This window comes from Salmo salar, chromosome ssa12 (genome assembly GCF_905237065.1).
Source record: "Salmo salar chromosome ssa12, Ssal_v3.1, whole genome shotgun sequence".
Lineage (NCBI taxonomy): Eukaryota > Metazoa > Chordata > Actinopteri > Salmoniformes > Salmonidae > Salmo > Salmo salar.
In genome coordinates this window covers 57,738,235-57,766,003 of record NC_059453.1, presented here as the reverse complement: position 1 = coordinate 57,766,003, position 27,769 = coordinate 57,738,235, and the positions used below count along the sequence as shown (strand labels likewise).

Genomic DNA, 27,769 nt, shown 5'->3' with positions numbered 1-27,769 from the left:
CACTTTGTCATGTATTGACGTTAGTGTTGCACAATTCCAGTGATCCCCCAACCTGGAGTTACTCATCTGGGATTTATAGAGAATTTGGCAACAATAGTTGATGTCAATGGAAGAATAGTTAGGATTCGCCCCTAGAAAGGGAAAGGAAAAGGGAATACCTAGTCAGTTGAATGCATTCAACTGAAATGTGAATCAGAGAGGTGCGGGGGGCTGCCATAATCGACATCCACGTCTTCGGCGCCTGGGGAACAGTACTTTAGAAGTTAGAATACGCCCCTCAGCCATCTTAGACCTATTTTGATGGCAGCTTAAGCTCAAGGCCAAGACAATTCATCATTTATCACTCAGTAATGGTTGTCATATCAAAACATACAGTATATGCCTTTAGTGTCTCACACCCGCCCCCTGCTCTTCCATAGGAAATGGCATCTCTAGCTATGCCCGGGACCCCCCTGCTGCAGGGCTCAGTCTGAGGAAGTGCCTGGACAGTGCACTGGCAGTCGTCCCTGACAACCAGCTGAGGGAAACTCCTGTGTACCTTGGTGCTACCGCTGGCATGCGACTCTTGCAGTAAGTCAAGACTGCACTGTTTTATCTTGATAGATGTAATAATTTCCATTTCCACATCCCAATAATCATACTTTATGAATGAATACGCTAGGAAAACAACCTGGTCTCAGAGCATTTCGTATTATTCTGTGCGTAATTCCAGAACATTCCATTTAGTATGATATGTTACGTTTCGTATGGTATGTATTAATTTGTGGATGTCCATCACCCATTTGTATGATATGTTACGAATTACAATTTGTATTATATGTTACAAATTTGCAGAACCTACAATACGTTATGAATTTGCAAAACGTAATATATGTGTTAAAGGAATTTTATATCTTGATGTTAATAATCAATAATCAATTCGCCTTGACTAATGCCCAAGGTTTGTAAGACAATGGGTTAAAATAATTAGGCAAGGACTCAGCTTTCTGCAAAAGGTTTCTGTAGCTTTATTCATGAGAACGTTCTGAGGTCAGGATAACAAAACAGTCATTTTATAGTTCTTGCTTACTTACACACATGCATTTACACACGAACTGTTGGTGACCTGCAACTCCCATTGACTTCTCACGCTTTTTATCACATTCTAGCTCAGCCTGTTCCTTTCCTTCAAGGTTAGGAACTCTTTGAAGTTTTACTCCCTTTACCATCTGTTTCTGTAGCTCTCTATACTAATTGCATACACACACATTTCTTTCCCTCTCCAGTGGTTCCTGGACTTTCTGGAACTAATCAGACCAATCGATCACTACATTGATCATTACATTGATTATTCATTAACCATGCTGTATGACTAATAATTCATCATGGTTTATTGATTCATTTACCTTTATTAGATAATTCTCTTATGAATTCCACCCTTAAATGATTCAATAATTCACCATGATGATCAAATGCTATATGAGAACCCTACTAATCACATGCTTTATGTAAACACAAATAATCACACGCTATATGGAAACACAAATAATCACACGCTATATGGAAACACAAATAATCACACATTATATGTAATCACACATAATCACACGCTATATGGAAACACAAATAATCACACACTATATGTATACAATTGTGATACAAGAATTTAACAAGACCAATACATGTATATTCCTTCTATACTCATCAATGACTGTCCTGGGCCTATTTCCAATTATGACACTTCGATTCAGGATTTTCATCATAATTTTCATTAAAGGAACAGTCCATCTAAATGTTGAAAATTCAATCTAAACGTTGAAAATTGTTTTATCAAACATTGGCATCTCATGATCAAAAGAAACGGAGCCATCTTCCTGGCCTGGAGGCCCGCATTCGCCATCCCACTGATCGGAGCTCGGAATCGGTCCATATCTCACCAACTGCTGCGTCATCGATCTCTCGAGAGTCCTGGTGATTAAACCTCTCACACATGGGACGAGACAACATCCACACAACACAACCACACTCATACAGGTGAAAGCAGCCCATAATACAGTTCTTACAACACCTTTCCATTTTCCCAAACATGAGATGTGTTATCAGGAATGTACGTGCAGCGATGAACCCAATCATTCTACCTACACCGCCCTCTTCTGCCAATAACATATCGAGAGTCAGTCTATTTTACCAGGTCATGAGGGAGGTGGCGGATAATTGGTCAGAGAACCTCTTTACTGCATCCCCGTTTTCATTCATGAATCTCTGTTGATTATAAAAGATGTCATTAATCCCATCCACATTTTTATTCATTGTCAACCACCAAAATAATGTAGTGTTAAAGCCTTCACGTATTTGATTCTTAGCTTTGTATTCATCTGGAACTTCTCTGAGGATGCCAATAGCATCCATCTAGACAAAGCTACTCCCAGCCTGGTCAAAACTTCTCCTGTGCCCACTTTAGCCTCCTATAACTGGCCTCTGATGACTAACTCGAACTGGTTGGACCAATAACCCCAGGGCGCAAGTTCCTAACCACCCTTTGTGGTAATTTCTGTCGTATGCGTCCTTTGCTGGTACTAGCCCACCCTACATCAGTTATAGGTGCTGTGAGGTTAAACATTTTCTATTCATCTTTCAAACCTAAGTCAGTCACATTCACGATTACTTTCAGCCATTAAAATCATCTCAGTTCTTGGTGCCATTCTTGTATCTATAACACTGGTGCTCATCAGGAGTTAAGGTGAACCAAGGTGTGTTGGCTGAGTACTTCAATCTTGCCAACCCCAATTCCTGTACAGTTGTCTGCTTCCCCAGGAAATTGTTTAATGTTTACCTTAAATTCTACATCTTGATCTTCTTTGATTCCTTATTCTGTATGTCACTCATCAGTGTATTATATAGTTTATCTTTTCCTTCTTATAAATGACAATGGTATCGTATGATTAGTACCGGAAGGTGGTGGATCTGAATGTATCAGAAAGGTTACCAAAACTATGATGCAGCTCAGAGTCTCTACTCTTCCCAAAAACCGCCAACCCTCTCCTGCCCTGTCTCTCTGCTAGGTACCACCCCATACTCACACCTCTAGGAGCACACACAGTGATGAACGGTCGGGATAGGGAATCTTCTTTAAGGAGGTAATCCCCGGACCCTGTTGGTACTCGGTTCTTCTCCTAAAATTTGTAAGTCGCTCTGGATAAGAGCGTCTGCTAAATGACTTAAATGTAAATGTAAATGTAACTCTGTGTGTGATCAGCAGTGCTCATATGTGTACATACCTTCTTGCAGTGGGTAACGTGGACCCAAATGACTCTTTCAGCTTTTCTAATGGCAAAGGCAGTGGTTTAACAGAACCTGGTATGGGCCTTCCCAACGGTGTTGCTTCCAGTCTTTTCTCCTCAGGGACTGGATCCACACCCAGTCTCCTGGTTGTACTGAGTGAATCACCTTCTCCTGTAATTCACCTGTTGGACACAAAATCTTGGACATACGGGTTTGGTTAACAAACAGTCTTCTCATGTGCTCTGCTAGTATTTCTTCAACTTCTATGTCTACCTGTTCTGGTATCTCTAACTCTGGCATTCTATAGGCTCTACCTGATTAGCTAAACTGTCATCCATCATTTAAAGAGATGGCTCCTAGTAAACCAACTCTAGGGATAATATCTTGACTTAATATTTTAGCTACCATAATCATGTCCACCAAGTAAGTTGGGAACGCTTCTACCCATTTGCTATACTTATCTATTCTTGTTAAACACCCCTTCTTCCCCTCATTTCGGAATATCTCAATAAGGTCAATTTCCAACTGTTGGAATGGATATCTTACAAAAAAATTGTTTAAGTAATTATCCTCTAGGCCATCACTCTTTCCTAACTACTCTACTATACTTCCCTCCCCTTGATACATTGCTTAGCCTATGTATCAATATTGCTGCGTATCCATACAATGTCTTTGGTAAGATTAGTAAATTATCCTTATGTCAGACCTTCTCTTGTAGGATGCCCCCTTTCATTTTCCACATGTCCGATTCTCCCTGGGACCTTCATCCTCGGCTATTCTGTAACAATTCTCTGTCAAGTGTTTTATCTTCTTTAAGATTTATCTGTGCTGTTTTGTAAGGTTTTAAATGTCTATGTGCTTGTCTGTGTAAATAGTAACTTTTCTCTCCTTTCTTATTTCACCGGTTCTAGTCAATGCTACTATTTTGGCCTACTGTGCAGAATAGTGTCTGGGCAATGGTTCAGTGTCTAACACCTGAAACCAACTAAGCTTTCATTGTCCTTTTGGTTAGGGTAACAATTACTTTCAGCAAAATGATCATATCTCCTCCTAGCGAATTTACCAAACATAAACTCAAAATCAAAACTAAAATACATGCCTGCCAACGGAGCCGATAGTCTCTCCATGAATTAATATCCTAGAGCTAAGTGAACCAAATTCTCTTCCTATCTACTCCTGCTGGCCCCCCTCCTTTCTTCCTGCTACTCCCAACCCTCAAGGTTTCAGCAATGCCGGGGAGGATCTCTCCATCTGCCCTTCTATCTGTCTCCTGCTTTTTCTCATAATATGGGTTGTTTCCAAATATTGACTAAATGTCTCATTGTCTCCTTGGTTGCACTCCTGAGTTTTAGAAAAATCAACCTGTCTAGATATTGCATATCTACTTAAATTTATCACAATACCCTCAATGATCCTAGATCACCTACAGATGTCATATATCCCTGTCCTGTTGACCTAAGTCTACCATTATTAAACTTATTCACAACAAAATATGGTAATACTATTATATCAATTCCACAGCCTTGTTGTGTTAAATCTCTTACACTGAATTCAACAACAGCTGACTTCCTAAGGGAAAATAAACATATCTAGATCATGTAAAAAATACCCCTGCTACTGGTCAAAATATTTTCAAATAACATAATCAGATCAAAATGACTAATCTAATTTACTCCACCAAGAAAAATTATTTTACCCTTATTGTTCTAGGAAAATAGACTTAAGGAAGCCTACCCTTAGTCTAAGGCTTTGCCCTTTTAGTCTTCTCATTGGTTCAAATGATCAATTGTGTCTAAGAACTTTAACTCCATAATAATGATCAGTTCTACAAATTCCCTTAAAATCAATATCACCAATGACCTTAAATCCACCATCCAAATGGCTTTTCAATGTGGCTGATCAGACCACACAGGGAAGCCACTAGAGGGGTCAAAAGTCATACCACCCTTTCAGAACCGTGTTTCTTACTACATTAGACAAATGAAGGCTAAGAACTTTATCCATATTTTGTATCCCAGGTTCCCAGAACATTCCCTATCAAAAGAATTTCACGTGTTTAATTAAAACTCAGAAAACAAAACTTCCAAAATGCCATGTGTGTATACCCCTTTATGATTTCCTGGCTTCTAGGTGTACAGAAGGAACACTATTAGCTCTCCAATATAGCTTCTTGCGATACCTATCGGTTGAGGGACTGTGTTGATCTCCACTAATCATGTCTACCCAGTCTGTGATTTTCCTCCCCTGTGACACCCACTGGCCCATTTCCTCCCACCTTTCTGGGGGCTCCCTGGCGAGAGATACATGGGGGCTCCACCTTTCTCTGAACAATGTCTGGTCTTGTGGAAGTAGCTCCACTTCCACAGCAACATGAGTGCTGTCATAGTGTAACCACTTTAACCCTATAGTTCTCCCTGGGGTTCTAAGTAATGCCTCCTCATAGACAAGATCTGGACCTGGGCGTTTGTTATACCAGAGAGTACAGTGTAAGTCATCGGGTGACATTTTAATGAGTCCTGGTGCCAGTTGGTCGGAGAGTTCCATCAAGGTTTTAGGAATATCTGTTATCCCCCCCCTCAACAAATCCTGACTGTACCAATAACATGGTTCCCCGTCCCACAGATGACCATATTGTCTTTGACAACGTATGCCTTCATTCCCCTCTCAGTGGGAGTGACGGCCACATTCAGTTTAGTCATTACATCTCGGCCTAACAAGTTGACTGGGCATAGTTTAGATATTAGAACAGGGACAGTGGCTTCTCCCCCAGATGACTCATGTTTCAGTGTTATAGGATCAGATAACCGTTCCATGAATTGATGTCCTGATGCTGACCGTACTATTATCTGTTTCCCATGACTTTTTATCCCTTTGGGAGCCTCGTCTGCACAGATTGCTGTGCGACACGCCCCAGTATCACACAGAAATGTGATTCTCTCTCCCATTACTGTTAGTGTTAAATAGGGTTTCTGTTCTTGTTGTAATGCCAAATCAACTGTAGCCAATTCAAAAACTTCACAATCGTTGTTTATAACTAAATCCTGAAAATCCTGTGCTTTAATTTATAAAACTCTGATTCAATTACAATCTGTGTGTACTTGCTATTGATCTCTATGTGTGTGCTGTATTTTCCTTTGTCCATGTCATACTGGTAATTTTCTATAGGGTCCCAGAATAATTTCTTTCATGACTTTTGAGAGATCCATTATCCATCTCACACGCAATTATCCTCTTACCCCTGTGGAAACTTCCCAATGTGTCTATGTGTTGTACAATCTATGTGTATCTCTTTCTTGAAACTTTATCTATAGCGGTGACTTTTGATCGGACATTAGGTCGCATACGTATGCAACTATAAACTATTTTCCAGGGGTCGTAAAGCCCTAGTTAACAGCCTATTTATCTGTTGTTTCATGTAACTTTTGACAATAATATCTGTATCTCACTCTGCCATATTAGGTTTCCCTTCTTCAATGGATAATCAGACCTAGGTTGCGCCTCCGGAAGATCTGACCATCCCCTCCTAGACGTATTTAGACAGGCGACCTATATTAATGCAATCATGTCTCTGTCCTCCTCCCTCATAATTATATTACTATATTTCGCCTTCCAATTTACGTTTCCGGCCAATGTCTTTCCAACAATTTTACGTTTTAGGTACTCAACATTTAGCTAGTTTATATTGGTAGTGGCCTCAGATACCATGGAGTCATTTCGGACCCCTCCTCCTCCTGTTTGAACTTATACCCGATTCCTATCTTCCATTTGCACAGAATACTTGGTTCCCTTTAAAACATTTTTCTCCACACAAACTTATAAAGACAGGTCACCAGATGCAAACTCCCTTCCGGATAGTTCCAGCGTCTAACACCCAGAGTACATTAAAACCTCTACTTGCTCCCGCCTTTCACTCTCACATCAATCGCTTTTGCCTTTCACTCTCACATCAATCGCTTTTGCCTTTCACTCTCACCTCAATAGCTTTTGCCTTTCACTCTCACATCAATCGTTTCCTCATTTAATGCCAACACACAGTTGTATCCTTCATTCCATCATGCAATGCAGACACACAGGTGCATTACTAATTTCATCATGTAATGCTGACCTACAGGTGTATCACTCATTTCATCATGCAACGCAGACATTTAGGTGCTACCACTCATTCCTTATTTAACCTCTTTGGGATAGGGGGCAGTATTTTCACGGCCGGATAAAAAACGTACCCCATTTAATCTGGTTACTACTCCTGCCCAGAAAGTAGAATATTCATATAATTAGTCGATTTTGATAGAAAACACTCTAAAGTTTCTAAAACTGTTTGAATGGTGTCTGTGAGTATAACAGAACTCATATGACAGGCCAAAACCTGAGAAGATTCCATACTTGAAGTGCCCTGTCTGACAATTTGTTCTCCTTCTAGGGCATCTCTATCAAAAATACAGCATCTCTGCTGTAACGTGACATTTTCTAAGGCTTCCATTGGCTCTCAGAAGGCTCCAGAAAGCGGAATGACGTCTCTGCAGTCTCTGGGCGAAAAAAAGCAGGAGTTTTTGTGAGTGGTCAGGCATGGAACAATGACAGTGGGGTGCGCGTGCACGAGACGACTCCATGTTTTTCTTTCAGTCTATGAATGAATATAACGTCGCCCAGTTGGAATATTATCGCTATTTTACGAGAAAAATACCATAACAATTGATTTTAAACAGCGTTTGACATGCTTCGAAGTACGGTAATGGAATATTTTGAATTTTGAATTTTTTTGTCACGAAATGCGCCCGCGCGTCACCCTTCGGATACTGACATGAACGGACGAACAAAACTGAGCTATTTGGATATAACTATGTATTATTTCGAACCAAAACAACATTTGTTGTTGAAGTAGAAGTCCTGGGAGTGCATTCTGACGAAGAACAGCCAAGGTAATCCAATTTGTCTTATAGTACATCTGAGTTTGGTGAGCACCAAACTTGGTGGGTGTCAAATTAGCTAGCCTGTGATGGCCGAGCTATCTACTCAGAATACTGCAAAATGTGCTTTTGCCGAAAAGCTATTTTAAAATCTGACACCGCGATTGCATAAAGGAGTTCTGTATCTATAATTCTTAAAATAATTGTTCTGTTTTTTGTAAACGTTTATCGTGAGTAATTTAGTAAATTCACCGGAAGTTTGCGGTGGGTATGCTAGTTCTGAACATCACATGCTAATGTAAAAAGCTGTTTTTTGATATAAATATGAACTTGATTGAACAAAACATGCATGTATTGTATAACATAATGTCCTAGGAGTGTCATCTGATGACGATCATCAAAGGTTAGTGCTGCATTTAGCTGTGGTTTTGGTTTTTGTGACATATATGCTTGCTTTGAAAATGGCTGTGTGATTTATTTTTGGCAGGGTACTCTCCATATATAATCTAATGTTTTGCTTTCCTTTTTGAAATCGGACAATGTGGTTAGCTTAACGAGAGTCTTGTCTTTAAAATGGTGTAAAATAGTCATATGTTTGAGAAATTGAAGTTATAGCATTTTTAAGGTATTTGTATTTCACGCCACGCTCTACCATTGGATATTGGTGAGGAGTTCTGCTAGCGGAACGTCTGTCCCTAACAGGTTTAAGGGTCTCTTTCCAAGATGAATAGGATAAACTTTTAACACCAAGGGCCAGAAAAGGTTGAATACATTTGGCATGTTGTCGATCCAGCATGGCGTTTGCCGTGTTCAAAACAACTGGAAATTCGGAACTGGGAAGTCTCAGACTTCAGTGAGTTCAAACAACTAGGAATTCTGGAAAATTAAACGAACTCCGACAGGGAAAATAAGTTTTGAACAGTCATCCAACTCGTAATTTCAAGTCGGGATCTCTAGAGTTCCGACCTGAAGATTACTGACGTCATTGTCACGTCCTGACCAGTAGAGGGAGTATTTGTATTGTAGTTTGTTCAGGACGTGGCAGAAGGGTGTTTGTTTCATATGGTTCGGGTTGTGTGTGTAGTATTAACCTGTTATTGATAGGGGGCAGTATTTTCACAGCCGGATAAAAAACGTACCCGATTTAATCTGATTATTACTCCTGCCCAGAAACTAGAATATGCATATAATTATTAGCTTTGGATAGAAAACACTCCAAAGTTTCTAAAACTGTTTGAATGGTGTCTGTGTGTATAACAGAACTCATTTGGCAGGCCAAAACCTGAGAAGATTCTGTACAGGAAGTACCCTGTCTGACCATTTCTTGGCCTTCTTTGCCATCTCTATCCATTACAAAGGATCTCTGCTGTTACGTGACACTTCCTACGGCTCCAATGGGCTCTCAGAAGGCGGCAAAAAGCTGAACCGTGGCTTTGCAGGCTCTGGCTGAAAAAAAGTAGTGCGTTTGGGTAGTGGCTGGTTACAGTACTGTGAGACTCAGGCGCGTGCCCACGTCGACCGAATGCTTTGTTTTCTTTCCTCTGTTCACCTAAACGCAGATTCCCGGTCGGAATATTATCGCTTTATTACGAGAAAAATGGCATAAAAATTGATTTTAAAGTAATCATACAGGTGCTATTCCCAAAAACAATGAATAAAGCTTACTAACCTTGTTATTTGCAGCTGAGTTTTTCAATGTTCATTGAATCTCGTCACCACCTCTGTCGCGTACCAGTTTGCCACCGGCCTGTAAAGAACCCACAGTAAAGGGCCAGGTCTTTGATTTACGGATATTTCATCCGCCCGTGCACGGTTTCGGTGTCTCCTTGGAACAACAGCGGCAGTTTTTGAGATCCGGCTCGAAGGACAAATTGTTAAAGGAATTTTATATCTTGATGATAATAATCAATAATCAATTCACCTTGACTAATGCCCAAGGTTTGTAAGACAATGGGTTAAAATAATTAGGCAAGGACTCAGCTTTCTGCAAAACGTTTCTGTAGCTTTATTCAGAGAACATTCTGAGGTCAGGATAACAAAACAGTCATTTTATAGTTCTTGCTTACTTACGCACATGCATTTACACACAAACTGTTGGTGACCTGCAACTCCCATTGACTTCTCACGCTTTTTATCACATTCTAGCTCAGCCTGTTCCTTTCCTTCAAGGTTAGGAAGTCTTTGAAGTTTTACTCCCTTTACCATCTGTTTCTGTAGCTCTATATACTAATTGCATACACACACATTTCTTTCCCTCTCCAGTGGTTCCTGGACTTTCTGGAACTAATCAGACCAATCGATCACTACACTGATCATTACATTGATTATTCATTAACCATGCTGTATGACTAATAATTCATCATGGTTTATTGATTCATTTACCTTTATTAGATAATTCTCTTATCAATATGTTACGAATTCTAGCTAGGTGGTTAACGTTTGCAAGGCTAGGGGTTAGGGTTAAGGTTACGTTTAGGAGTTAGGTTAACGGTTTAAGTTTAGAGTTGGGGGAAGGCTTAGCTAAAACGGTAAAGGTTAGGGTTAGGTGAAGGGTTAGCTAAAATGGTTAGGGTTAGGTGAAGGGTTAGCTAAAAGGGTTAAGGTTAGGGTTAGGAGACGTGTTAGCTAACATGCTAAGTAGTTGCAAAGTAGCTAAAAAGTATTAAGTAGTTGAAATGTTGCTAAAATGCTAAAGTTGTCTGATGAGATTTGAATTCGCAACCTTTAGATTGCTATCCAGGGTTGGTAGATGTTGAAGTTATACACCCACCCATCCACCATTCCGACCAACCACCCCGAAGCTTAACATATGGTACTAAATAGAGTGTCTTGGATTTAGGTACAGAATAATATGAAATGCTCTGAGACCAGGTTGAGGAAAACATCCCACTTATCTATGTGGTGACTATTTAACCTCCTGTACATTATGACTGGGTACTGTGTGCTCTTTCAGGCTGCAAAACTAGTTTTTTTTATAATAAATAAGCATTTCTGAAATTTACTTCCATTGTCCTGCAAGAGTGACTGAATATTGTCCTCTCCCCAGGCTACAGAATCAAACCCAGTCTGATCAGGTTTTGGAGCAGGTAACCAAGGTGATCCAGGGGTATCCCTTTGACTTTCGGGGGGCACGAATTCTCTCTGGGATGGAGGAAGGGGCTTACGGATGGATCACCACCAACTATCTACAAGAGGGCTTCATCAAGGTGTGTATAGGGCCTATAGAATAGGCAGTGGTGTAAAGTACTTAAATAAAAATACTTTAAAGTACTACTTAAGTTATTATTTGGGGTATCTGTACTTTACTATTTATATTTTTGAAGACTTTCACTTTACTACATTCCTAATGAAAATAATACACTTTTTACTCCATACATTTTCCCTGACACCCAAAAGTACTCGTTACATTTTGAATGCTTAGCTGGACAGGAAAATGGCCCAATTCATGCGCTTATCAAGAGAACATCCCTGGTCATCCCTACTGCCTCAGATCTGGAGGACTCACTAAACATAAATGCTTCTTTTGTAAATAATGTTGTGCACCCCTGGCTATCCGCAAATTAAAAAAACAAGAAAATTGTGATGTCTGGTTTGCTTAATATAAGCAATTTGAAATTATTTATACTTGTACATTTACTTTTGATACTTAAAACTTCTTCGGGATTGGTGTCCCTTCCATGGGACGGTTGAGCTAACGTAGGCTAATGCGATTAGCATGAGGTTGCAAGTAACAAGAACATTTCCCAGGACATAGACATATAATATTGGCAGAAAGCTTACATTCTTGTTAATATAACTGTACTGTCCAATTTACAGTAGCTATTACAGTTAAATAATACCATGCTATTACTTGAGAGCGCACAATTTTGAACATGAAGTTATTAATAAACAAATTAGGCACAAACTTTGCACATACACTGCTGCCATCTAGTGGCCAGAATCTAAATTGCACCTGGCCTGGAATAATACATTATGGCCTTTCTCTTGCATTTCAAAGAAGGTACAAAAAAAATGACAAAATAATGTTGTTTTTTTTTCTTTGTATTATTGTTTACCAATACTCGTGTTACATTCTCCTACATTCCCTTCACATTTCCACAAACTTAAAAGTGTTTCCTTTCAAATGGCACCAAGAATATGCATATGCTTGATTCAGGCTTTTAGATTTGGGTATGTCATTTTAGGCGAAAATTTAGGCGAAAAAAGGGGCGGATCCTTAAGAGCTTTTAAGTATATTTTTTCAATTAAATTGACTTTTGATACTTAAGTATATTTAAAACCAAATACTTCTAGACTTTTACTCAAGTAGTATTTTACTAGGCGACTTTCACTTGAGTCATTTTCTATTAAAAGGTATGACAATTGGGTACTTTTCCACCACTGAGGATAGGTTACACACACACACACACACACACACACACACACACACACACACACACACACACAAAGGCCCATCTATGCAAGTACCCCTCGTTGCGGCACACAGAACAGGACGGCTGTGGGCAATAAGAGCTAAGACGCTAATATTTGTGTAAACTCTACATAGTGGGTGTCACTCAGAAGCCTGATACCTATGGATTGTGCACCCATGAAACAGGGTAAGACTGTACAGTGAATATAAGTATGCCCCCAATGCAATTATGCAGTCTAACTCAAATCAAAGTTTACTGGTCGTGTACACAGATTTGTAGATGTTATTGCAGGTGCAGTAAAATGCTTGTGTTTCTAGCTCCAGCAGTTGAGTAATACCTAGCTAAAAAAACACACAATTTCTTTTTACTTTTTGAATTAAGAAATGGTGGAATTAATCCAATTAACCCAAATAGCACTAACAGCAATCCAAATGCAATCTGTACCTCTACACCAGATGAATTTAAACAAGATACTGTAAAACAACCCATCATTGTAGCACTGTGTGATGATGGGGAGTGCCAATCATTAGGTATCCTTCAGTCAGAAGAAAGGACGACTGAACTGACAACCTAATCTCAGCAAAAAAAGAAAGGTCCCTTTTTCAGGACACTGTCTTTCAAAGATAATTCGGAAAATTCCCATGCTTCAATTAACCATAAACAATTAATGAACATGCACCTGTGGAACAGTCGTTAAGACACTAACAGCTTACAGAAGGTAAGCAATTAAGGTCACAGTTATGAAAACTAAGGACACTAAAGAGGCCTTTCTACTGAATCTGAAAAACACCAAAAGAAAGATGCCCAGGGTCCCTGCTCATCTGCGTGAACGTGCCTTAGGCATGCTGCACGGAGGCATGAGGACTGCAGATGTGGCCAGGGCAATAAATTGCAATGTCCGTACTGTGAGACGCCTAAGACAGAGCTACAGGGAAACAGGACAGACAGCTGATCATTCTCGCTGTGGCAGACCACGTGTAACAACACCTGCACAGGATCGGTACATCCGAACATCACACCTGCGGGACAGGTACAGGATGGCAACAACAACTGCCTGAGTTACACCAACTGCCCGAGTTACACCAGGAATGCACAATCCCTCTATCAGTGCTCAGACTGTCCTCAATAGGCTGAGAGAGGCTGGACTGAGGGCTTGTAGGCCTGTTGTAAGGCAGGTCCTCACCAGACATCACCGGCAACAACGTGCCCATAGGCGAATCCACCGTCGCTGGACCAGACAGGACTGACAAAAAGTGCTCATCACAGACGAGTTGCGGTTTTGTCTCACCAGGGGTGATGGTCAGATTTGCGTTTATCGTCAAAGGAATGAGCGTTACACTGAGGCCTGTACTCTGGATTGGGATCGATTTGGAGGTGGAGGGTCCGTCATGGTCTGGGGCGGTGTGTTACAGCATCATCGGACAGAGCTTGTTGTCATTGCAGGCAACGCTGTGCGTTACAGGGAAGACATCCTCCTCCCTCATGTGGTACCCTTCCTGCAGGCTCATCCTGACATGACCCTCCTGCATGACAATGCCACCAGCCATACTGCCTGTTCTGTGCATGATTTCCTGCAAGACAGGTATGTCAGTGTTCTGCCATGGCCAGCGAAGAGCCCGGATCTCAATCCCATTGAGCACGTCTGGGACCTGTTGGATCGGAGGGTGAGGGCTAGGGCCATTCCCCCCAGAAATGTCCAGGAACTTGCAGGTGCCTTGGTGGAAGAGTGGGGTAACATCTCACAGCAAGAACTGGCAAATCTGGTGCAGTCCAAGAGGAGGAGATGCACTGCAGTACTTAATGCAGCTGGTGGCCACACCAGATACTGCCGCTGGTGGCCACACCAGATATTTTTACCCCCCCCTTTGTTCAGGGACACATGATTCCATTTCTGTTAGTCACATGTCTGTGGAACTTGTTCAGTTTATGTCTCAGTTGTTGAATCGTGTTATGTTCATACACATATTTACACATGTTAAGTTTGCTGAAAATAAACACTGTTGAGAGTGAGAGGACATTTCTTTTTTTTGCTGAGTTTATATGATTCTGAGGGAGGGGTACTGAAACATTGGATATGAGGGCATTGCACTCATTCATATTATAGATATAGAGTGAGCTATGTCAAGAATCCAGTGCATAAATAAATATGCAGTGTGTACAAACAGTGCAACTAAAATGCAATAGTAGTAGAAATATTAGAATGAGATGTTGGGAATACAGTATTGAAATACATCCAATACATCCACAGTGTGGTTTCAACAGTTGTCAAACTAATTCATTATTGTATTTAATTAAAAATTATGTAACATTCCAACTTTGTTTAGCGTTATTCTAGTCTACACTTTCAACGAAGGACTTATTTTAAAGGCGAACCGCAAATTCCATTATTGTGGCAAATTGTTATTGTGGTTAGCGTTCAGCAGAAGGACAGACAACATTGGCCAACGTACAGAAAGAAATTACGTAGAACAAAAACATGCCTCTGATTCTAAGGAATCATGTCATTTCTATTCATGGCATTCCTATCTGCAATGTTCCAACATGCCCAGGAAAACCCACAGCTATTTACAAACCCTGCTCATCACTTGTCTGTCTGGAATGCCTCTGCAAATGAAAAAAATGTGGTAGGAGGGGGCAGCCCGGGACGGCGCCGCCCACAGTTTACCCCCAAACCATTCCTTGGGCAGCGGCTTCTCCATCTACGAGGTTGAGTCAAAGTGTTAACCTTGACTGAGGTATTCCAACTACAGAGGCTCTGTCTCCTCAGACAATGGTATCAAGCTTGTTTGGGAAAAATTAACAGATGTTTGTGGATATACAGTAGGAGCACCATTTGTTACCACTGTAATAACCTGTTATATTGGTGAATTGCAGGTCTGCAGTTTAAAACTATTGCTAACACACAGTATTTGTGCTTCTCCTAAGCAGCACGGCTTTGAGGGAGGATGGGTGCGTCCTAAAGGAAGGAAGATCTGGGGTGCCCTGGATATGGGAGGCTCTTCCACCCAGATAGCCTTTACTCCCGGCCAGCCTGTACGGGACCCTGCCTCCGCCCTGGGACCCAAGCTCTATGGTTACCAGTATGAGGTGTACACACACAGCTACCTGTGCTATGGCAAGGAGCAGACCATGAGGCAGCTACAGGTTCATCTTCTCAAGGTAAGTAGCCGCCTGGTCGCCAGTTCGATGAAACTTGAATAAATTGCAGAAAGGTTTCAGGTAAATCAAATCACATTTTATTGTTCACATACACGTTTAGCAGATGTTATTGCAGGTGTAGCGAAATGCTGGTAATAATACCAGGTAAACTCCCCATACACGTAGATATTGTATAAAACCAGTTTTCAGGAAGAAAAAGCAAACAGACGGTAGTGTTCTAAAGAAAGATAATGAACAAACAAAGATATGATGTTTTGGATCTTCCTGAAATGAAATCCAAAGAAAGGTAATTTGGGAAAAGGATGTTTGGCATACCTTTGAAATATGGATCCAAAATAATTTAATAATTCATTCAAGTTGGGATATACAGTATGTGACATTTCGGCCTTACCCAGGCCTTCTTTAAGACACATTATACATTTATTTCGGCCAATTCAGTGTGGAATTGCCCTAAAGCTGTTTGACTGAATGTGTCTCAGTTGAGTCAGAAGCATTTCATGGCTGCCTTAGGTAAGTTCTTGTACGATTCAAGCAAACTTCCTCCTCTACCAGATGAGTGGGTCTACCCGCCCAGTCAACCACCCCTGCTACCACCTGGGTGACAACCTAACCCTGACTCTGGGTGACCTCTATGACTCCCCCTGCGTGGTCAGACCCGTGACCTTTGACCCAGCCTCAGTGGTCACCTTCACAGGTACCAGTGAGCCACTTCAGTGTCTCAACCAGATAAAGAACATCACGAACCTGGCTGCCTGTTCCCTGGCCCCCGACTGTGGCTTCAACGGGGTCTACCAGCCCCCTGTCATTGGAAACTTCTTTGTGAGTATTCGTCCCATATCTATGCAAACCCCACTCAACTGGCACTCCAGGAAGGCTCAATTGAACACTCCAAGTATTTGAAATATGTCTAACAGTATATACAGTGTACAAAATATTAGGAATGCCTGCTCTTTCCATGACAGACTAGGTGAATCTAGGTGAAAGCTATGATCCCTTATAGATGTCACTTGTTAAATCCACTTCAAATCAGTGCAGATGAAGGGGAAGAGACAGCTTAAAGGATTTAAGACAATTGTGTATGTATGCCATTCAGAGGGTGACTAGGCAACACAAAATATTGAAGTGCCTTTAAAAGGGGTATGCTAGTACATACCAGGCGCACCGGTTTGACTGTGTCAAGAACTGTAACCCTACTGGGTTGTTTACCGTGTGTATCAAGAATAGTCTATCACCCAAAGGACATCCAGCCAACTTGACAACTCTGGGAACCAATGGAGTGCTGTGGAATGCTTTCGACACCTTGTCGAGTCCATGCCCTGACGAATTGAGGCTGTTCTGAGGGCAAAAGGGGGTGCAAGTCATTATTAGGAAGGTGTTCCTAATGTTTTGTACACTCAGTGTATATCGTCACCATCATTCTGTTCCCTTTCCCCAGGCTTTCTCAGCATACTATTACACCTTTGACTTCCTTGGTCTGGCTCCTCAGTCCTCTCTGTCTCAGGCTACCACCACAATAGACACTTTCTGCAAAAGGACCTGGAACTCGGTGAGATACAGAGACCTCTGCTGACCTTTCACATTGCCGGTACACTTCCTTGAAACGGTATACCAGTACACAGATTCATCGAATCATACTCAAATCACATGCTAAACAGGTGATTGAGAATGAACAATGAGTATGAGCATCCATAACATGTCATTCTTTTTAGCACAGATATCAATCCACAGTAGCCTACAAACTTTACCTCGTAATGATCTAATTTCCAATGTTGCTACAACATGCTTAATAACTCTTTTGGCAGCTCAAGAAAGAGTATGCTGTAAAAGACAAGTACCTTCGTGATTACTGTGCCTCAGCCAACTACATAATGACAGTACTACTAGACGGCTACAAGTTCAACCAGACCTGGGGAAACATATACTTCCAGAGACAGGTGTGTTTAACTGTACAGCATATGTAAAAACGTCAACATCCTATTGAAAGATTTCAGGACACAAAATGAATGAAATTATACCACAGAATAAACTCAATATTCTTATGCGGCAGTCAATATTAATAGACGTGCTTCCCTAATGAAGCTGTGTATCTATCATATACATACACACAGGACAGTGGAGGCTGCTGAGGGGAGGACAGCTCATAATAATGGCTGGAACGGAGTGAATGGAATGGCATCAATACCATTCCACTTATTCCACCCCAGCCATTACCACGAGCCCGTCCTCCCGAATGAAGGTGGCACCAACCTCTTGTGATACAGTATATATTTATATATACATCATCGGTGTCTATCAGGTGGCAGACACAGACATTGGCTGGACGCTGGGCTACATGTTGAACCTGACCAACCTGATCCCCTCAGAGCTCCCCCTGGTGGTGACAGGTGTGCAGCGCAGCCAGTGGGCAGCAGAGGTCTTCTTCATTGTGTTTGCTGTGTTCCTCAGCCTGATGGTACTGGTCCTACTGTGGCTCTGGAACCCACAGGACGGACGAGGTAACAAATGACAATCGATGAAATCACACTCTGAACGTCTCTGTCTTCTAGTCTATATAGTGATGAGATACAATGTGATGTAACAGCAGCTATCAAGCACTGTGTCAATAAGAGCGGAACGGAAGTGGCAGCTCCTGGAACTCCCAGTAATAGTTAAATAAATAGTCATATTTTCTGTCAATATGACTAATTATGGAGGCAGTTGAATGTATTAGGAATTTATTAGGCATTTATAAGCTGCATAGCTTGATGTTTTTCCTGCAAATAGAAACCCTACAACTATAATATATAACTATCTACTATAAATGAATAGTGTTGGTATGAACATATACCTCAATGATTTTATATTTCTCCCCCCCATAAACAGTCATTGAAGTACCAAAGGGAGGATCATTTCAAGTGTCACATCACTATTACTACATGACTTGTTCAATGCATTTGATATATTACATTTAGAAATAAAATACAATCATAAGGGCGTATGAGGCATAAATGTGTGTGTGCGTGCGTGTGCGTGCGACTGTGCTGCAGATTGTGAGATGTACCAATCTTCTCCACCTTGATCAGCAGCAGCCTGATTTCTTCTTTGGGGGTTCTTTCTGCAACACCAAGCTTCCCTCTTCTTGTCGTGTCTCCTCTCCCAACTGCTTTATCGTCCTTGAAGCAACACACACCAAATCAATGCTTGACTATGCACAGAGAGTCATTTTCCACACGCAGAAGATGACAATGCGCAAGACAGACAACAGCCAAATCCACACACACAACACAAACAACAGCTTCTACATTAAAGTCTGCATGTCTTACCTTGCCAGCGTTTCCATAGACAGAGTCACATTGTCACCTGTGGCAGCACTACACTCCATAAAGAGCATGCCGTACCCCTGTAAGAGTGACATCAATAATAGTATTGTATTTATGATGAATTATTTAAATCCTGCTTTGGTACACACCTCAATTTCAGCACCAGCTACAAAACTGTAAAATACCCATTCAGAACACATCCCATACCACATGTTAATCCTACAGCCCAGTTTCCCAAATTCTGGCTGTTCAAGTTACAGTAACATTAACATACCGTTGCCAGGTTTTCCCCTTCATGAGTCTGAACCTCTCGTTCTAGATTAGCACAATCAGCCTTGTTCCCAAGGAGTATAACGATGACGTCATCTGGGGCCCCCTCCTACAAAATACAAAAGTTAATGACGGTACAATAGATACCAATGGAAAAACAGTGAATCCTGCAAACAATTGTTTGTGTTGTTACATAGTTGTTCTTTGGTCCTAAAATGAAAGGCATGATTTAAATGCCCCCTACCTGAACGCAGTTGACCCAGTAGCGGATGTCACAGAAGCTCTGAGAGGAAGTGATGTCATACATCAGCACTAGACCCTGGGCTCTGTGGAACACCTGCCTGGTGATACTGTGATACCTGGGGAAGACAGTAAATAATAAAATGTTACAATAGTCTAATATGAATGTAATTATATACGGACAAATAAAAACACACACATGATGGGTTCAAACCAGAACAGAGGAACAGATTCTGTATGGATGCATGATGTACAATGACCAACTGTGATGAACTTAGGGCTAGAGTGTCACCTTTCTTGACCTGCAGTATCCCATAACTGTAAAGTCACTGGGCTGCCATCCACTGTCACAGGCTGTATACAGGTATCAATACCTGCTCAGAACAGAAACAAACAAGCATGAAACCAGACATGAATGAGCAGCACAGTAATATTGTACCATGGTGTTTGTTTCTTCACACGACATGGAAGGGCATGGTGCCAAACATACAAATAGGATAATGATACTCACCAATGGTAGCATAGTGGTCCATACAGAACTCGCCACTTTGGAAGCGCTTCATGAAGGAGGTTTTGCCCACACTGCTGTTCCCAACCATCACCACGTTGTAGGGGTTTGATCTAGAGCCATTGCTTCCTAAGGTACCTGGAGGGGGGGATCAGAGAGACTGGTCTATTACAGTCACTATCACTTCTCTGATCTCACTCAAAGTCAAGTGGAGCAAAGGGCCTCAACAACGCATCTCCAGCAAATGAATTCCAGGTTGACTTACTTACTCAAGACTAACCTTATACCCTGTGTACTGCCTCACTGCTGCCATTCAATTCTTACCAGATGGCTGTTTCTTCTTCTCTCTGGTGACCGGGCTCTTCTCCACACGCTCTGCCTTTTCTTGACCTCTTTTATTCCCATGGCCTAGCTGTGGAGCTGCAGCCACTTGTTCAGACCCTCCACTCAAAGCAGTGCTTGAGGGAACAACCTTAGACAAATAGAAAACGTTATCTCTCAAAACTAAAAGGATATGCTAATCTCTTCAACATGAAATGTGTGATACTGTTGTGTGTTCAATATCCTACATACTATCTGGTATACACAGTTCGTAAAACATTTAAATGTAACAAATTAGAAGTTTAACATACGTGCCTTCAGAAAGTATTCACACCCCTTGACTTTTTCCAGATTTTGTTGTGTTACACCCTGAATTTAAAATAGAGCAGGTTGAAGTTTCTCTTCACCTTCACTTTGGAGGACTATTGTGTTATTGAATGACTCAAAATCCTCTGGGATGGTTGAAGCATCTGACTCAAAGAATTGATATGACAAATGCCTAGAGCTGGGAAATGTGAAGGACTCCGCCTCAGCATGTTCACTTTCCCGCCTCCACTCTTCCTGTTTCTTCCACTCCTGTGCTATTATGTCACTGGCTTACACACAATACCCCCCTAATGTGAAAGTGGAATTATGTTTTTAGAAATGTTCACTCATTAATAAAAAATGAAAAGCTGAAGTGTCTTGAATCATGAACTATTCAACACCTTTGTTATGGCAAGCCGTTTTTTTTTGTCCCATCGCTGCAACTCCCGTACGGACTCAGGAGAGGCGAAGGTCGACATTGTAGTTACTACACAATACTAACCTAAATGACAGAGTGAAAAGATGGAAGCCTGTACAGAATAAAAAATATTCCAATAAGGCACTAAAGTAAAACTGTGATAAAGAAATGATTTTATGTCCTGAATACAAAGCGTTATGTTTGGGACAAATCCATCACAACATCATTGACTACTACTCTTCATATTTTCAAGCATGGTGGTGGTTGCATCATGTTATGGGTATACTTGTCAGCGGCAAGGACTAAGGAGTTTTTTTTGTATGATAAAAAGAAATGGAATTGAGCTAAGCACAAGCAAATCCTAGAGGAAAACCTGGTTCAGTCTGCTTTCCAACAGACACTGGGAGACAAATTCACTTTTCAGCCGGACAATAACCTAAAACACAAGGCCAAACATACACTGAAGTTGCTTACCAAGACGACATTGAAATGTTACTGAGTGGCGAAGTTAAAGTTGACTTAAATTGGCTTGAAAATCTAATGGCAAGACTTGAAAATGGCTGTCTTGCAATGATCAACAACCAACTTGGCAGAGCATGAAGAATTTTAAAAAGAATAATGTGCAAATATTGTACAATCCAGGTGTGCAAAGTTCATGCTGACCAGAACGTCTGCCATCACGCACATGTTGATTTGTCCACCCACACCAAACGTGATCAGCAGGTTGAAATATCAAAACTAACTCTGAACCAACTATATTCATTTGGGGACAGGTCGAAAAGCATTAAACATTTATTGCAATTTAGCTAGCTAGCTTGCTGTTGCTAGCTAATTTGTCCTGGGATAAACATTGGGTTGTTATTTTACCTGATAAAATGGTAAGCCGAGTTTGTTTCTAGTAATCTCTCCTCCTTTAGGCTTCTTCGGATGGGTTGGACACATTTCAGTGGACTTTATATGATGGTTGGCGACCAACTTTAAGGTGCATTACCACCACCAACTGGACTGTGGACCTCAGTTCATATTTCAATCACCCCAGTGGGTAAATGCTCCTCAAAACCAATGAGGAGATGGGAGAGGCAGGACTTGCAGTGCATCAAGCCTCACAAATAGAACCAAGTTCTATATTAGCGCCTGGCAAAGCAGACGCGTGCGAGCAGTGTGGGTGCGGTGATTGAATAACATGTATGTGTACATTTATTTTGCAACGCGTGCGCTGCAATATAAATGTACACATATGTTATTCAATCACCGTAGCCAGGCGCTAATTTAGAACTTGATTCTATTTGTGACGCTTGACGTGATGCAAGTCCTGCGAGCGGTCTGGTAAGCAACCAGAAGGAATCACAGCTGTAATCATTGCCAAAGGTGATTCTAAAATGTATTGACTCAGGGATGTGAATACTTATGTAAATGAGATATTTCTGTATTTCAAATGTAAAAACAAAATCTAAAAATCTTAAAACATGTTTTCACTTTGTCATTATGGGGTCTTGAATGTAGATGGGTGAGGAAAAAAAATACCTATTTTATAAATTTTTAATTCAGGCTGTAACATGTGGAAAGGGGTATGAATTCTTTCTGAAGGCACTGTATTTTGAAAGGTTAGGGCCGAGGTCAGACTTACAGCCTATGAACAATTTCCTAGTATATATATATATATATAAAAACATATTAGACAAAAGGTAGAAGTTCAAACAAGTTCCTCTTTCTGGGGCGGCAGGTAGGCAGGTAGCCCAGTGGTTAGAGCATTGAGCCAGTAACCGAAACATTGCTGGATCGAATCCCCGAGCTGACAAGGTAAAAATCTGTCGTTCTACCCCTGAACCAGGCAGTTAACCCACTGTAAGCCATCATTGTAAATAAGAATTTGTTCTTAACTGACTTGCCAGGTTAAAAAATAAATAAATCCAATGAGCCTACCGATAAACACATCAAATTCCTAGTTGTGACAATTCTCTTTTCTTTATTATAACATTTTTACATACGTCAAGAAGGCTATGAGAATCATTTGTAAGGAATGCCACAGTACCTCCATGAATATTGTCTCCTTCTCTGTGCTCTTCCTCTCCTGTTGGTCCTCCAGACTGACAGCTTCAGCCCTGCGCTCCTCTTGAAATCTTTCCGAAATAACATTGACGTCCGGATCTCCAATGACTTCCCCTCGAACCTCTTCCCCTGTTACCTTTTCTCCTGTCTCCTGCTTTTCTTCCTCTGAGTGGAGTCCACCTGGTGTCCGACGGGTAGAGCCCATCTTTCTTCTCTTCCCTGTAGCTTTGGATTGACCAACATCCTTGTGAGATTGGGAACTCAGAGAGAGAGAGAATTCCGAAGGAAGACTGGGGCTTGGTGTTGAAAGGTGTTGTTCCATGTAAGCAGTTTGGGCGAGTCTATGAGAATCTATACAAACCATATCACCTGACTCTTGGGCTGCTAAACCACAGGGCGTTCGGTTGCTTTCGCTCTCAGTGGCTATTTTCACTTCTACCTCCTCCGCCTCTCTAACTTCGTTAGGTTCTACAAGCTCAGACTTTAAGGCAGATTCTCCTTCTACTACTAAGGTCTCTGTCTCTGTCACCTGCTCCACTGTCACCGTTTCTAGAAGTTCCTCAAGCTCAGTCTTTTCTATGCTAGACTCAATTTCTACTGCTATCACGACCGCTCCTACATCTTCTATAACCTCTGTATCTTTTTCTTTCTCATCCTCCTTTCTCTCCTCTCCTTGTCTATCTCGAAGAGTCCTGCGAGTGGAACCCATCTTCCTTTTCCTCTGTGGAGGGCCTGTCGTTTCTTTCGGACTAAGAGAACTCTGCAGTGAGGGGGGATCTGGAGGGGAGTCAGTGTTTTCTCTTGATTCACAGAGTGTTACCTCCAATGATGTTTCTTCGTGTTGCAAACCAGAGACGTAAGGATTTGAGTTCAGTGTGTCATTGGTCAGGTAGGACTCTACAGTGGGAAAATCAGGGTTGCGAAGAGTTTGGCTACTATCAGTCAACTCGGATTCACTTTGAAGAATGAGTTGTGTTGGCATGGATTCATCATTTATGATTGACTGTCTCTTACTATCCATTTCGTTACCATCCATTCTTCCCTTTTGATTTAAAGTACTGACAGAACAGCTGAGGTCAGTCAGGACATTCTCATCTCTTTTTTCTCCTTCGTTCTTCTCTTTACCAGCGCCATCTTTTGATTCCATCAACATTTCAAACTCCACGTCCTCTCCCTTGTCTTCTATCACCTCCGTTTTTTTTATTTCTTCTTGTTTTTCCTCTGTGTCCTCTTCTCTTTGTGCAGGATGCCTGCGAGTTGACCCCATCTTTCTCCTCCTGCTTGGAGAGGAATTCTGATTGGAGTCTGTGTTTGCTGCATTATCACCTTGGTCCTGAACACTCTGCAGTAAGGGTGGTTTGAGAAAGGTGTTGGTGCTTTTATCCGAGTATAAAGCTTGAACGAGTTGACTAGCAGAGATATTAGGATCAGTGCTCAAAGGCTCATCTGTTTGGCAGGGCTCTGTTGTGAGAGTTGCGCCATCATACGTCATTTGGCTGCCAACACTCACTTCATTTACAAGCAACACGTGATCACTAACTTCCCCCTCGCTGAGTAAAATGACTGATGTGTCCAGTCCGCCTATGGTATTGGAGTCAGTGTTTGCATTCTCCTCATTCCCTTGAATACTCTGTAGTAATAGTGGGTTGAGAAAGGGGTTAGTGATTTCCACACATGGAGTATGGATGAGTTGACTGGGAGAGATATTGGGATCAGTGCTCGGGGTGTCATCTGACTCAATTGTAAGAGCATGATTATATATTATTTGGCTGCTGTCACTCACTTCAGAATCATTCACAAGCAACGTATAATCACCAACTTCCTCCTCGCTGAGAAAAGGGTCTCCTGATTGTTCCAGTCCAACACTGAAGACCTCCAATGGATCAACTATGTGGGCCATGCTTGTTTCACTGTTGCTCTCAGTTTCTATATTGCCAGTTTCTATAAATACAGTGGCTCTGTTGTCTTTGTTATACAATTGATCCTCAATACCAAATGAATAGATGGCATGGTCAAAAGGGGTTGGTTCAATCAGAACATCCTCTCCTTTCTCATCATCTGCTCTATGCTCCGGTTCCAATAACATCAGAGACTTTTCCAATGTTTTAACACCGAATCCTTCCACTGTTCCCATGTCCCACTCTAACTGCTCTCCTATCTCTTCTATGTTTTCTGTGTCTTCCTCTGTTTGGAAATTCTCCTTTTCCATCTTCTCGCCTTCCTTCTCGTCTCCACTGGCGCTGCCTTTAGGCTCCATAGACATTTCACGCTCAGTCTCTTCGATGCCACACACTTGTTCTTTTCCCATGATGACCTCTTCACCCTCACCATAAAGATAGCGATATTTACGTATCTTACTCTCTCCATGTTCTTCCACCCTGCGAGTGGAACCCATCTTTCTTCTTCTCCCTGGAAAGTTGGATCCTGTGTGAGCACGTTCGGCATGACCCAAAGAGCTGTCTAAGGGGGTTGATTTTAAAAAGGAGGTGATATCTTCACTTCGCTCAGGTTGATAGCTTTCTACATTGTCTAGTTGTCTTAAATGAGGTCTATATGCCAGTACTATATTTTCTTCAACTATCAGATCAACAAAATCCTCTGCTTCATCTCTTTGGTGCAATGCTTCCTGATTGCCTGGTCCAATAGAGTTAATATCATCTTGGACTTCTGACTCATTTAGATCAGGTTGAAGTTTCTCTTCACCTTCTCCACTTTGGAGGACTATTGTGTTGTTGAATGACTCAAAATCTTCTGTGATGGTTGAAGCATCTGACTCAAGGAATTGATCTGATGAACGCATAGAGCTGTTTAATGTGGAGGACTCCGCATACTGAATTTCCTGCCTCCCCTCTTCCTGTTTCTTCCAATCCTCTGCTATGGGTTCAGCAGTGAATCCTTGAACAGCTTGCAATGCAAGGTCAAGAGACAGATGGGGGAGTGAGTCAGTTCCAGGAGTATCTTGAAGCAATTCACTGCTATAACTAGCCACAGCTTCACTACTAGGTTCAGTATCCTCACCAACTTCCTCTTTACATCTGTCATCTGATTGGTCGGGTGTGTTAGAAGCAAACAAAAGAAACTCACTTTGACTTCTGCTCTTAGTGTCCATTTCAATTTTGTTTGGTCCCAGGAGCCCTTCAGTGTTGCTGTGGGACTCATATTCCACAACGGATGCCTGAAGTTCTAAGGATGCTTCTGTGTCTCCAGTTTCGTCATGTTGTTTCTCCCCAAAGTCTGTCTCTTCTTGTTTGCCTTTATTCCTACGAGTAGACCCCAATTTCTTCCTCTTCCCTGCGGTGTCAGGTGATTGTAGTAGATATGGGTTTTCAGGTTGAGACAGCTGTGACTCTGCAAGGTCATTTAGTGATGGATCAACATCTTCCGCGAATTGTGGTGTTATTGAATATAAGCCCTTTGATGAGAAAAGGTCTGTTTGTATGGTTAATGAAACTGAATCAGCCCCAACTCCTTTCCTTTGCCCTGACGACATTTCCGACTCATCGTTCTTAGTCTCATTTTCATCTTGATTCCGAGGGCGTCTTCGTGATGACCCCATTTTCACTTTTCTTGATTTCTTGTCAGACATGGTTCTTCCTATACCACCACACAGACGGTAGGTTGTTAATCCTTAAACCTTGATGGAATTAAAAAGGCTTCCAGTTATATGCTCTTTGCATCTTTTACACAATACAATTACTTATTGTGAAGGTACCACAAAAGTTTAGGCACTAAGATGTTTAAGCCGACACTCCCAGTTATGTAACTAATGCACTAATGGTTGGCTGAAAAATAATTTAACTCAAGGCCAAGATTAGACACGATATTCACAAAAGCTAAGGCAAATACACATTTACATTAAATGCACCAACTAATAATCACAGCGGGGTTATCAATTACATGTAAGTTTTGCAAACAATAGGTTTGCAACTACCCCCCATTTTAAAACACTGTGTGATGAATAATTTCCTGTTTCCAGTGTCAACAACACCCCAGAGTCTCACACAGAAGTCTCTCAAGACATCCGCATTGCCTCTCAACTGCTCCGGCTTATTGCCCAGGGTCTGGTTTGAGGAAAACATTTTTAAAAACGCAGATCAAACTGCCTACTCATAATTCTCAAATTCAAATGTCCTCTTTAAAAGGAGTTTTGCAGACATCAGTAAATGTAGATGCTGGTGTTTTCATTGCTGAAACCATGTCATCACAAATGTGTTTAAAGAATTGTAGTCAGTGTAATACCTAATCTTTTGAAAAATTCCAATGCAAATGAACCCCTGACATACACCTTCCTCCAACAACCACAATACTTGATGTACTCACCTCCAGAATCCACTACCTTCACATGAGATGTTCAGGAAATGCTTTAAAAAAAAAAACACCTCCAAAAACACTATGGTGTCATGTCCTAGCTAGTACAGCATGCCAGGTTTAACTGTTCTGTTGAAACCGTTTCCGATTTCAGCAACTGTGACCAAAGACTTCCTGTGCAATTGAGACTAGCACTTATGTCGAAACAAACTGTACTGCGCAAACATCCTTGTACAAAAAGGATCCTTCCTGAAACTGCTAAACTAATAGCTTTGAGGCAGTTCTGGTCATGGAACTTCACTGTGAATACG

At 41.4% G+C, this 27,769-nt stretch overlaps 2 protein-coding genes across 8 annotated transcripts in view; one reads left to right on the top strand and one right to left on the bottom strand.

The window, feature by feature from the left end:
• Nucleotides 1-18,714, top strand: part of LOC106565347 (ectonucleoside triphosphate diphosphohydrolase 8) — a 20,886-nt gene extending 2,172 nt beyond the window's left edge. For all 3 annotated transcript variants that reach the window (XM_014132346.2, XM_045691526.1, XM_045691525.1), the window contains 7 exons: nucleotides 420-570; nucleotides 11,215-11,374; nucleotides 15,509-15,739; nucleotides 16,292-16,558; nucleotides 17,175-17,285; nucleotides 17,542-17,673; nucleotides 18,036-18,714. In XM_014132346.2, coding sequence (XP_013987821.2) covers nucleotides 420-570; nucleotides 11,215-11,374; nucleotides 15,509-15,739; nucleotides 16,292-16,558; nucleotides 17,175-17,285; nucleotides 17,542-17,673; nucleotides 18,036-18,245 — 1,262 coding nt within the window. In that variant the 3' untranslated portion in view covers nucleotides 18,246-18,714. The remainder of the gene's footprint in view (nucleotides 1-419; nucleotides 571-11,214; nucleotides 11,375-15,508; nucleotides 15,740-16,291; nucleotides 16,559-17,174; nucleotides 17,286-17,541; nucleotides 17,674-18,035) is intronic.
• Nucleotides 17,175-27,769, bottom strand: LOC100196383 (Ras-related protein Rab-37). 5 transcript variants are annotated; one of them, XM_014132284.2, is made up of 10 exons: nucleotides 27,471-27,769; nucleotides 23,134-26,784; nucleotides 20,381-20,528; nucleotides 20,060-20,194; nucleotides 19,841-19,922; nucleotides 19,553-19,667; nucleotides 19,313-19,417; nucleotides 19,042-19,118; nucleotides 18,780-18,891; nucleotides 17,175-18,211 (listed from the first exon to the last, which is right to left on the bottom strand). In XM_014132284.2, exons 2-9 carry the CDS (start codon nucleotides 26,734-26,736, stop codon nucleotides 18,798-18,800), a joined length of 4,359 nt encoding a protein of 1,452 aa, XP_013987759.2. In that variant the 5' UTR covers nucleotides 26,737-26,784; nucleotides 27,471-27,769; the 3' UTR covers nucleotides 17,175-18,211; nucleotides 18,780-18,797.